The 12,599-nt window shown below is 45.8% G+C and overlaps 1 protein-coding gene across 2 annotated transcripts in view; it reads left to right on the top strand.

The window, feature by feature from the left end:
* The window catches only part of LOC127005665 (cell adhesion molecule DSCAML1-like), a 67,891-nt gene that overhangs the window by 26,861 nt on the left and 28,431 nt on the right, over window positions 1-12,599 (top strand). For both annotated transcript variants that reach the window (XM_050874753.1, XM_050874752.1), the window contains exons 9-15: window positions 123-257; window positions 5,545-5,783; window positions 7,163-7,409; window positions 8,204-8,356; window positions 8,814-8,969; window positions 10,119-10,252; window positions 10,389-10,673. In XM_050874753.1, coding sequence (XP_050730710.1) covers window positions 123-257; window positions 5,545-5,783; window positions 7,163-7,409; window positions 8,204-8,356; window positions 8,814-8,969; window positions 10,119-10,252; window positions 10,389-10,673 — 1,349 coding nt within the window. The remainder of the gene's footprint in view (window positions 1-122; window positions 258-5,544; window positions 5,784-7,162; window positions 7,410-8,203; window positions 8,357-8,813; window positions 8,970-10,118; window positions 10,253-10,388; window positions 10,674-12,599) is intronic.

Genomic DNA, 12,599 nt, shown 5'->3' with positions numbered 1-12,599 from the left:
CGTTGCAGTGTCAGTGCTTCGAAACACTGAACCTATTTTGCGCTGATTTGATTCGAATCCTTGAGACCATTATTATTATTATTATGTTGTTGTTGTTGATAAGCCGTGTGCCCGTGTTCCAGAGGTGCCGGGCACGCCGGGCACCCCGCGTGTGGTCGGCAGCGGGTCACGGGCGGTCAACCTCACCTGGACGCCGCCGCCTCATGACGGCAACTCCCCTGTGTCCCTGTACCGCGTCCTGGTCATCAACAGCACGGGTGAGGGGAAGGGAGGCAAAGATTGGTTACAATGACACACCCATAATCTCGCTTCATGTCAAATATATCTTCTACTAACCTTCAAACCCCGCGGAAAACTCTAGGGAACAGTGAAAATATTAAAAAAAAAATGTGAAAATAGCTTGTCTCACGCACTCACCATTGCTTTCCCACACACTCACAAACCTTTCGCCCACCTCCCAAACCACCCGGCACTCCTTAAATAATCCTAATCAACACAGGTATTTCTAATTCTATTTTAATCACCTTCCCTACTCCTCCTTCTCCGCCCAAACCCATATTTCCTCCTCCGCCTCCTCCTTTAACCATTTCCTCCTCCTCTAACTATTTCCTCCTCCTCCTCCTCCCTTGTGCTCCTTTGTGTTCCTTTAACTAAACAAGCCTCTCTACCGTCCAACTAATTACCCCCGCGGGACTCGACCCGACCCCTACCTAACTCCTTCCAGGTGTTCAGTTGAGCTCCTTCCTGGTATTCAGCAAGCCACCCACGCGGTTTCTAAATATATCATAACTAAAGTTTCTTGCTACAGAAAAAAGAAAAGAAAAAAGGAATTGTAACCATGCCCAAATATTTCACTTGCGGTAATTGTTCGCAGAAATTTGCCACGATCCACTTTCAACTCAGCGAGTCTAAATGTAAATATTGTGTCTTGGACTCGCGTATCCAAGCACTTAGCTCGATTAACGATGAGTTGAAACGCTCAAACGTTCTGATATGGGAAGTTGTGACGTCATTCCCCGCCCTTCCCACTCCAGCTTCCTCCACCTCAAACTCATATTCTGACGTTCTGACCCAATTACATACCTCCTCCTCCTCCTCTGCCTCGCCTGAACCCGCCTCCATCCTTACTATTCCTTCCGCCCCATCCACCTCCCTTGCTACCTCATCCACTCCCACTCCCTCTTCTCCCTCCACCCTTGACTCCTCCCTATCCTCATCACCACTCCATCTTCCCCTTCCACCTCCAACACGATCTCCTCTGCCTCGCCTCAACCACCCCACTCCTCTGCAACGCTGGAACCCGCCGCCACCCCTACCATTCCTTCTATCCCATCCACCTCCCTTGCTACCTCATCAACTCCCACTCCCTCTTCTCCCTCCAACACCCTTGACTCCTCCCCTATCCTCATCACCACTCCATCTTCCCCTTCCACCTTCAACACGATCTCCTCTGCCACGCCTGAGCCCGCCGCCACCCTTACCATTCATTCTACTCCATCCACCTCCCTTCCTACCCCATCCACCTCCATCCACAGTACCACTCCCCTTTCTCCCGCTCTCCCTTCCGCTCCCTCCAACACCCTTGACTCCTCCCCTATCCTCATCACCACTCCATCCTCCACTTCCATCTCCAACACGAACTCAACCTCCGCCTCCTCCTCCACTTCTGATACCCCCTCTCCCTCCACCCACACCTCACCCTCCACCCTTCCCCAATCACCCACTACTATCACCACCACCACTTCCAAACCCACCTTAGCCCGCGCTCCCTCTTGTACCTCGCGCCCTTCCAGAAGAAATCACAAGACCATTCTACCAGCTGTCACTTGTACGAACCAGACGCTGTTTCCTGGTATGGGCAAACTAACTACTAGAGTCAATTTAGTTGGAGACAGTGTGGTGAGAGGCCAACTTACGGAGTTTTGCGGACGGAATACGTTGACACGGCAGCGTTTCTGTATCCCCGGAGCCAAACTGGACGATATTGAATCAGCTGTCGATGCAGTTTCAGTAAATGCGAAGGACGACACAGTGTATCTGATCCATGCGGGAACCAACGACCTTCAGTCAACTCAAATTCAGGACCTGTTAGCAAAATACCGTCAAGTCATTCGGAAATACAAGACCAAGTCCCCTCACATCATCGTCTCTGGAATTCTACCGAGAGTCAATACGTTCGCCGGATACAACAACAGTAAAGCGTACGGCGTCAACACTAGTCTAAAGCAGTTATGTAACGATGAAGGCGTAGGGTTCATGAACGCATGGCATCACTTCAACCAGCGCCCAGATTTGTTTTGGGAGGACGGACTCCACTTGAACGAGGTTGGTTCGGCGCGGCTAGGAAGGCTCCTGAACGATGCAGTTGAAAGCTTCTCGAAAAGCTATTAAAAAACTGGAGGCGAGGGCAAGGCAAAGGCAACCCTTGATCAACCGAACCGTAGCGTCGATGCGGCTTGCAAGAAACTGTGTAACCAACGACGCCTCCGACAAGCGAACTCATTCAACACGACGCGGCCAAACCAGTAGTCACATTTCCATTTTGTACACAAATGCACGCAGTCTATTACCCAAAGGACGAAATTAGGGCGTATATTGCAACTGAGAAACCAGATGTGGTAGCCATCACAGAGACTTGGGCCAACTCTGCACATCTATTATCTTAACTGTCATTTCCCGGTACGAAAACTTCCAAAAAATCGAATGCACAAGAAAGGAGGAGGAGTAATTTGCTACGTAAAAAGTACGCTCCCTGCCATAAAATAGACAAACAGGACGCAGAGAATTACGACTCCGTCTATGTGGAAATAACTGCGAATAATAAGAAACTAACACTTGCGACCGTATACAGGCCTCCAAAACAACAGGCAGCCGATGACACTGCCCTGTACGAAGAGCTTCACTCTTTAACACAAAGTAAAGAAGCAATAATAATTGGGGACTTTAATTGCCCTAACATTGACTGGGGACAATTGACTGGAGATCAAGAGGGTAACAGGCTTATAGAAATGGTGGAGGATTCGTTCCTCACTCAAGTTGTAACTCAACCAACAAGAGAAAACAATCTGCTGGATCTGGTATTAGTAAGCGACCCCGACCTCATTCGCGACTGTGAAGTTGGTGAAAAATTAACGGTTGCGATCACCACTTAATCCGTTTCAATGTCAACATAAGTCACAAACTCGTAGACAATCCGTCAGTGATACCCGACTACAAAAAAGCAAATTTCAACCTAGCCCGTGAGCTGCTTCCCTCTGCGACCTGGGACCAACTTCACCTAACCGACAATACAATCGACAACGTGTGGAACAACTTCAAAGATAAGCTTTTGGGAGTAGAAAAGGCTACAGTGCCGACGAAACCCAGGCGAGTAAATGGTGCCGTAGATCCACCGTGGATGACCAGAGAACTAAAAAGGGCGGTAAACTTAAAAAAAAGGAATTATAACCTAATGAAAGAGAATGACACGGCCGAAGCCTGTTCTCAGTACCACAACAGCCTCAGAGCTTGTCGCACCCTTATTCGGAGTAGTAAACGCAACTACGAAAAACAAATAGCGCGTGACATCAAGACAAACTCAAAAAAATTCTTCACATACATCAGATCGAAAAATAAAGTAAAATCCAATATTGGTCCCCTGACAGACGAGACTGGAGCTGCAACTCAGGACAGTAAACAGATGGCCAGAATCCTCAACAGTAACTTCGCATCCGTATTCACAGTCGAAAACATCGAAACCATGCCCGAGAACCCTGACCCGCCGAGGGGAATCACGCCCCTGAAAATTGACTCAATATGCGACCAAGAAGTGAAAGAGTATTTGGATAAACTCGACACGAACAAGTCAACAGGACCTGACGGTTTGTCCCCGCGGTTATTAAAAGAGCTTAAACAACAAATACTTCAGCCACTCACTAACATATTCAACCAGTCTGTTCAATTGAAAAAGGTCCCGGAAGACTGGAAGATGGCGAACGTAACACCAATTTTCAAAAAGGGAGACAAAAGCGTTGCATTAAACTACAGGCCCATAAGTTTGACATCAGTGGCAGGAAAAATACTCGAAAAGATTATTAGAGACAAACTTGTTAAGTTTCTAGAAGACAATAATGTAATCTCCGACACCCAGCATGGCTTCAGAAACAAGCGCTCCTGCCTAACGAATTTATTAGACTTCTTCCAAGGTATATATAAGAACTGGGATGCCCACATCCCCAGTGATGTTATATACCTGGACTTTCAGAAAGCCTTCGACAAAGTACCGCACGAGAGACTCCTTAAGAAACTGCACTCGGCGGGCATTGGAGCCAATCTGATCGCGTGGATAAGAGATTGGCTCACCGACAGAAAACAACGAGTACTACTCAACGGACAGCCTTCCGATTGGCTTCCAGTCACTAGTGGAGTGCCTCAAGGGTCAGTGCTGGGACCCATTCTCTTCATCATATATATCAACGACCTCGAAGCAGGACTGAAATCCACAATATCGAAATTTGCTGATGACACTAAGGTGGGGGGAAAGGCCCTCACAAAGACCGACTGCGAAATCATTCAGAAAGACATCAATCACATTATCGAATGGTCGGAAAAATGGCAAATGTCTTTTAATGTTGACAAATGCAAAGTCATGCACATTGGGTCCAGAAATAGTAACCACACATACATCATGAATGGGAGACCTCTGCAAGCGATGCAGGAGGAAAAGGATCTTGGAGTCACTATCAGCAGTGACCTGAAACACGCGAATCACTGTAAAAAAGCATACAACAAAGCCAACACTATGCTCGGGTTCATAGCGAGGAACTTCGAGTGTAAAACGCCAGACGTGATGCTATCCTTGTATAATTCCATGGTAAGACCGCACCTCGAGTATGCAGTACAGTTCTGGTCTCCTAATTACAGAAAGGACATTGATTTACTGGAAAGGATTCAGCGACGCGCCACGAAAATGATACCAACCTTAAGGGCTCAACCGTACGAGGAACGACTCAAGCGACTCAATCTCTTTACATTAGAAAAGACGCCTACGAGGAGATATGATTCAAGTCTTCAAGTATCTGAAAAATTCAATAACGTCGATTACTCCAATTTCTTTGAATTGCAAACCAACCTAAGAACTAGAAATAACGGTTTACCCATTCAGTCTAAGCGATGTAACACAGACATCGGAAGGAGTTTCTTTTCAAACCGAGTCATCCGTCACTGGAACAATCTTCCTTCAGAAGTAGTAAATGCGAATACTATCAACTCCTTCAAATATAGAATCGACCGTCACTTCGCTGCGTCGGGAGTAAACTGAATATTGAGTTGCTTTCATCTGCTCCTCAATATCGAGGTGCTTTCATCTACTCCTCAATGTCGAGGTGCTTTCATCTGCTCCCCAGGCCCCAGGCTGTCGAGCAGATTAAATCACCAAAGCGGGCAACCTCGTAATGAGCCAATAGGCTTTCTGTTGCCTGCGTTTCCATGTTTCCATGTTTCCTTCCTCCCCTCCTCCCCACGCACACACACACTAACACACCTCACCGCCCTCTCCTCCCCCAGACTCGTGGATGAACATGGGCCGGATCAGGGCGGTGGAGGTTGCCGGCCCCAGCGCCCACGTCCCCGGCCTGGCCCCCGCCCACGCCTACCTGGTGCGGGTGGTCGCTGTCAATGGCGTCGGCACCTCCCAGCCCAGCCCTGAGGTGCGGGTGTCGACAGCCCACGAGCCGCCCACGCTGCCGCCGACCAATGTGCGGGTGATACCTATTTCCTCGACTAGTCTCCGCGTCACTTGGCAGGTAAGGGGTATGGGGGGAATAGGGGGAAGGGTATTCATAGCTAAGCGTTATCGCGATAAGTTATCGCAATACTTTATCGCTGATAACAAAATCGGGCTATCGGCCATCCGCTAATTATTTATATAAATATCGGTATCTTCGTTACTTCTGTAACGAGACTAGCAATAATCGCTACTTTTTCCGCCCCTCAGAAAAAAAAAAAATGTCTCCTCCCTACTGCGCATGCGAGGCCCGGGCGCCCGGTGTTGTATGAAAAAAACTTCGCGGTATGAAATATGTTCGGTGAAGAGATTTCATACTTTGATCACAACATTAAAACACTAGGTCATTTTTTTGCAAGACTCAAAAACCACTATATAAGAGAGAAAAATAATTTAACTTTGCCCATAAAATGGTTATTCACTGCCTGAAATTTGTGATCCCGTTGTAAAGAGCGCAAACAGACACCAGCGGTTTGTGTCAGAACATGGCGGCGTGGGCGCGTGGCCTCTCAGCTGCGCCTCGAGTGACGGAGTGAGTGCCTGCCAGTGTTCCGGTTCCCAGTGCTTCAGGGCTTCTTTACTGAAGTGACTATTAGTGTTAATGGTGATAAATAAGGATAACTGAATAAGTAGTGATGGGCCAGTTCACGAGAGACCAGTGTTTGTAAACAAAAACTCCGGCTTCTGACGGTGGGACCGGCAAACAACACAACACCGGCTCAGGCGTTTCTAGTATTACCGTCCATAGGTACGTGTCAACGTGTGGTTTTCAGGTTTTGTAAGTTTTCAAAAATATAGATAATGAAAATTTGAATTCATCTGTTTTATTTGAAATATCAATATGGTATCGGTTTCGCCTATCTGACATCGCTAGCTAGTATCGGAATTGTGGATTTATATCGGGTATCGGTTATCGCCTATATTTGTGTCTCCAGTTAACGAATATCGGTTATCACCGATAAGGTTTTCCATTATCAGTTATCGGGTATCATGAATAAGGTTTTCTGTTATCGTGCCCAGCTATGAGGGTAATAGTGGATGCTGTGTGTGTGTGTGTGTGTGTGTGTTGCCCATTTCTGCCACTAGTTTCTGTGTCACATATGGTAGGTATGGGGGGTGAAGGGGGGGAAAGGGGAAAAAGGGGGGATGTTGAATGTGTGTTGTATGTTATAATATGAGGATGTGAAGGAAAGGAAGGGGTGAAGGAGGAAGAGGAATAGTGGATGTTGTGTGTGTGTGTGTGTGTGTGTCCTATTTCATTTTATTTTATTTATTTATTTATTTATTTATTTTTTTTTTTTTTTTTTTTTTTTTTTGTGTGTGTGTGTGTGTGTGTGTGTGTGTGGGTAATGACTTAATTCCCTACCCCAGTAACCCCCTTCCCCTCCCCCCCACCAGCCCCCAGATATCCCCAGCCCCAGACACCGGCCGGGTCTCGGCTACTACGTGGGGTACAAGGTCGCCAACTCCTCCGAGCCGTTCCGTTACCACAACCTGGAAGCCTCGGCAGCGGCCGTCTACCGCCCCGAGGCCACGCTGAAGGGCCTGCACAAGTTCACCAGTTATCTCATCACCGTCCAGGCCTTCAACGCTGCCGGGGCAGGACCCAGGACGCCCCCGCTCACCGCAGCCACCGAGGAGGATGGTGAGGGCATGAGTTTTTTTCTGCAGTGATTTTTGGAGGTTGGGAGTTTCTGCAGTTCAGTCTGTCCATGCGTGTGATGAGGGTGTCAAGGTGACCCAAAGCTTGACACACCTTGATAGTGGTGTGCATAACATTGGCAGGTCTTACCAGGAAGTCACCCAACTGACTGGCCTGGCCCACGGTATTATGGACTTGTTCAACTTAAGTATATGGCGTTGTTTATATCTATGCAGGCAGACAAAGATTTGAATCTTTGAGTCATTTGTGCTCCCTGTCTTCCTGTGTGGCTGAGACATGGACACCAAACAGTGACTAGGAGAGGTGTGTTGATACCAGAGATGGCTGTGCTATAAGTGCCTTCACAGGGTCACGGGGCATCTCTGGAGTGACTGTGTCGAACCAGCGATCACTCCATGACACTGAGTTGAGGCCTGTTACCAGCTTTGTCCATGAACGCCACCTCTGGCACATGGCGCACCTCCCAGACATCAATCCTGTCACAGGGTTGTTTGTACGAGGCAATCCTGAGTGAAGGGGCCCAAGGGGGCGCCCACAAAACTCACGGCTGGGGCAAATTGGTGGATCCTACCAAGAGTGCCTTTGAATGAGAAGGGTAACTGCCTGGGGGTTTACCCGGAGGGACCGTCGAGGGTGGAGGCGGCGGGTGAGTGAAGCGACAAACCCCAAGGTGTATGCTCCTCATTAGTTAGTTTTTGTTGATTTTTCATGATTCCACCTCAACCTCATCCAGTCTCTCTGCAGCATCTTGTAACATCCGACCCTCCTCCACACAGTCCCTAGCGAGCCTCCACGTGACGTCCAGTGCAACAGTCTGTCATCCACCTCGCTGCTCATCCGCTGGACTCCGCCCCTCGCATCCGCCATCCACGGGGTTCTTCAAGGCTACAAGATCATCTACCGGCCTGTCCACCCAACCAGGTTCTTCCGTGAGTAGTGATTTCGTTCCCTTTGATCTTTTTATCATCACCTTCATTAATCATCTAAGTCATATTCTTCCCTCTCTTTGGTCTTGTAATTCCGTCATGTCTTTTGTTTTTTTTTTTTTTTTTTTTGTCACCTTTCTTTAATCCGTCCACTGCGATTGGCACGGATTTGACCCACACTGGTAGCCTGATGTCATAAACTCCCACACCTTTCTCTGCCTCTGTGGTGGAGAGTGGAGTGTTTCCCATGTGGTATTGGTATGCTGGATTTCCCCTCCCAAGGTGCAGGACTTTACATTTTTCTTCATTGAATTGTAGCAGCCACTTTTTGTTCCATTCCTGTAGCTTGGTGATGTCTTCTTGTAGGAAATCCGCAGTCAAGGGGTTAACTCACTCACTCAAACACTCCCTCCCTCCCTCACTCAATCCCTCCCTCACTCGCCCACTCACTCACACACAGACCCAGACGACCTGAAGGAGAAAACCGTGTCGACAGTCTCGTCTCCGCTGCTTGGGCTGGACCGCTACACAAACTACAGCATCACCCTCACTGCCTACACCCGCAGAGGCGATGGCGTGCGCTCCTCAGCCATCTACTGCATCACGGACGAGGATGGTGAGGCGGGATGGATGAGGGAGGGATAGGAGAAGAGGGGGAGGGTAACATGCAAAGGAGGAGGAGGAGATATGTGCCAAAGTCTTTCAGGACGTTTTGTTGTTGATATAAATTTGAAGAAGGAGATGAAAATGGGGAGAGAAGAGATAGGGTAGAGAACAGAGGAGGAGAAGGAAAAGGAAGAAAAAGGGCTGAAGCTTTTATTGATATGTTAAGAATTTGATAAAAGTGAGACGGAAAGGGGAAGGAAAAAGAGGAAGAGAGGAGGAGGAGGAGGGTAGATGAGTAAGATGTAGAGAGGAGAGAGGCAAGGTGGTGGTCATAAGAGGATGGATGGTAAAAAGAGGGTAAAAAAAGAGACGAAAGAGTGAGAGAAAGATAATTGAAAGAAAGGAAGGGAGAAGGGGAAAGAGTGAGAAGGGAGATGAGGAAGAGGAAGGTGGTATGCTGAAGAAGGCAGAAAGTAAAGAAAAGGTTGAAGGAAGAAAGGAACAAGAGTGAGAAGATAATTGGAAGAAAGGAAGAGAGAAGGGAAAAGGTAGAAGGAAGGAAGACAAAGAGGTAGGAAGGTGGTATTTTTAAGAGACCAGAAAGTAAAGAAAATGTTGAAGGAAGAAAGGAACAAGAGTAGAGAAAGATAATTGAAAGAAAGGAAGAGAGAAGGGAAATGAAGAGGAAGGAAGGTGGTTTTCTGAAAAGACCAGAAAGTGAAGAAAAGGTTGGAGGAAGAAAGGAACAAGAGTAGAGAAAGATAATTGGAAGAAAGGAAGAGAAAAGGGGAAAGAGTATGAGAAGGGAGATAAAGAGGAAGGAAGGAAGGAAAGTAAAGAAAAAGGTTGAAGGAAGAAAGAAACAAGAATGAGAAGATAACTGAAAGAAAGGAAGAGATAGACAAAGAAAACAGAGATACATAGAGAAGAGAAAAGGAGAAAGGAACAAGAGTGAGAAAGATAATGAAAAGAAAGTAAGATAGAGACAAAGAAAATAGTGATAGGCCTACATAGAAAGGAGAAAAGGTAAGATTCCGAAGAGGACGAACAAAAAAAAACAAGCAAAATATTAAAACGGAAAATAAAAATAGGAAAAAATACTAAAAAAACAATAGAAAATAAATAAGACCTATCACTTTCTCCCCCCCCCCCCTTGCAGTGCCCGGGCCGGTGGAGGCGGTGAAGGCGCTGGCGGTGGACAGTCAGAGTGTGTTGGTGGCGTGGCGGCCGCCCAACAAGCCCAACGGAGTCATCACCAAGTACACCGTGCACGTGGACCAGGCGGACCAGCAGGTATGGGGGCGGATGAGGGGGATGATGATGGTGACGCTACTTTTATTTTTTATTTTTTATTTCTCATTTTTTTCTCTTTTTTTTCTCTTCCTAAATCAAATCACAATCACCCAAGGACATAATTTCTTTTCCCCAGGTCGGTGCCTTGGGTCCCTGGGGCATCGCTGGGGCACACGGCAGCGGGATGGGCATGGGGTCAGTGTGGGATGTGGGCGGGGGCGAGGGTGGCGGTGGGGGGCGGTCATGGGTGGTGTCGGGTGGGGAGCGTCAGTACCTGGTGGCTGGTCTCGCACCCGCCACCACCTTCGGGTTCTCGGTCCGCGCCTCAACGTTGGTGGGTGACGGCCCCCCTGGCGTACGGGTCACCCAGCGCCCCCGACCAGACGCCCCAGCAGCCATCGCCTCGTTCTCGGACAAGACGGTAAGTACAGGGGAGGGGAAGGAGAGGGGGAAGTTAGTATTAAATGAAGTATCTTAATTAAATGTGTAGATATGTTAACCCGTCCGCTGCGATTGTCACAGATCTCTCCGTCACTGGTAGCCTGGTAACCTATAGTCCCAGGTCTTTCTCTGCCTCTGTGGTGGAGAGTGGAGTGTTTCCCATGTGGTATTGGTGTGCTGGATATCCCCTCCTAAGGTGCAGGACTTTACATTTTTCTTCATTGAGTTGTAGCAGCCAATTTTTGTTCCATTCTTGTAGCTTGGTGAAGTCTGACTGTAGGAAATCCGCAGTCAAGGGCTTAATTAAACGATTGAATACTTGCTGGATATTGAGTTGATCTATATATCTGTTAAGTGAGTCTATCTATAAAGTGAGTTTCTATCTATATAATGAGTTTCTGCATTCAATTTCTTAACATGTTGATTAAATGGCTTCAGGACTTGGATATATTAGGCAAATCTCGCTTTATCTATCTATCTATCTATCTATATCCCTCATGTGTTTATTTTCTTCCAGTATCATATTCTTTCCTAGTATCATATTCTTTCCTAGTATCATATTCTTTCCCAGTATCATATTCTTTCCTAGTATCATATTCTTTCCTAGTATCATATTCTTTCCTAGTATCATATTCTTTCCCAGTATCATATTCTTTCCTAGTATCATATTCTTTCCCAGTATCATATTCTTTCCTAGTATCATATTCTTTCCTAGTATCATATTCTTTCCTAGTATCATATTCTTTCCTAGTATCATATTCTTTCCCAGTATCATATTCTTTCCTAGTATCATATTCTTTCCTAGTATCATATTCTTTCCTAGTATCATATTCTTTCCTAGTATCATATTCTTTCCTAGTATCATATTCTTTCCTAGTATCATATTCTTTCCTAGTATCATATTCTTTCCTGGTATCATATTCTTTCCTAGTATCATATTCTTTCCTGGTATCATATTCTTTCCCAGTATCATATTCTTTCCTGGTATCATATTCTTTCCCAGTATCATATTCTTTCCTAGTATCATATTCTTTCCTAGTATCATATTCTTTCCTTGTATCATATTCTTTCCTAGTATCATATTCCTTCCTAGTATCATATTCTTTCCTGGTATCATATTCTTTCCTAGTATCATATTCTTTCCCAGTATCATATTCTTTCCTAGTATCATATTCTTTCCTAGTATCATATTCTTTCCTAGTATCATATTCTTTCCTGGTATCATATTCTTTCCTAGTATCATATTCTTTCCTGGTATCATATTCTTTCCTAGTATCATATTCTTTCCCAGTATCATATTCTTTCCTGGTATCATATTCTTTCCTAGTATCATATTCTTTCCTAGTATCATATTCTTTCCTGGTATCATATTCTTTCCTAGTATCATATTCTTTCTTAGTATCATATTCTTTCCTAGTATCATATTCTTTCCTAGTATCATATTCTTTCCTAGTATCATATTCTTTCCTAGTATCATATTCTTTCCTAGTATCATATTCTTTCCTAGTATCATATTCTTTCCTAGTATCATATTCTTTCCCAGTATCATATTCTTTCCTAGTATCATATTCTTTCCCAGTATCATATTCTTTCCTAGTATCATATTCTTTCCTAGTATCATATTCTTTCCTAGTATCATATTCTTTCCTAGTATCATATTCTTTCTGTTCCGTTCTGTTCTCTTCATCTTATTTAACTTCACTTCTTCACATTCTCTCTCTCTCTCTCTCTCTCTCTCTCTCTCTCTCTCTCTCTCTCTCTCTCTCTCTTCGCTTATTCAACCTCTCCTCTCCTCATTCACATTATCTCCCTTCTTCTCTTTCTCCACAGATCTCTCTTCTTGCTGTCCTTCTTCCTGTCATTCTCGTTCTCTCCTTTTTCCACTTATTTAACATTTCTTCTTCTT

Source organism: Eriocheir sinensis, chromosome 30 (genome assembly GCF_024679095.1).
Source record: "Eriocheir sinensis breed Jianghai 21 chromosome 30, ASM2467909v1, whole genome shotgun sequence".
Taxonomy (NCBI): Eukaryota; Metazoa; Arthropoda; class Malacostraca; order Decapoda; family Varunidae; genus Eriocheir; species Eriocheir sinensis.
The sequence above is the reverse complement of the archived record's forward strand: the minus strand, read 5'-3'. Positions and strand labels throughout refer to the sequence as shown.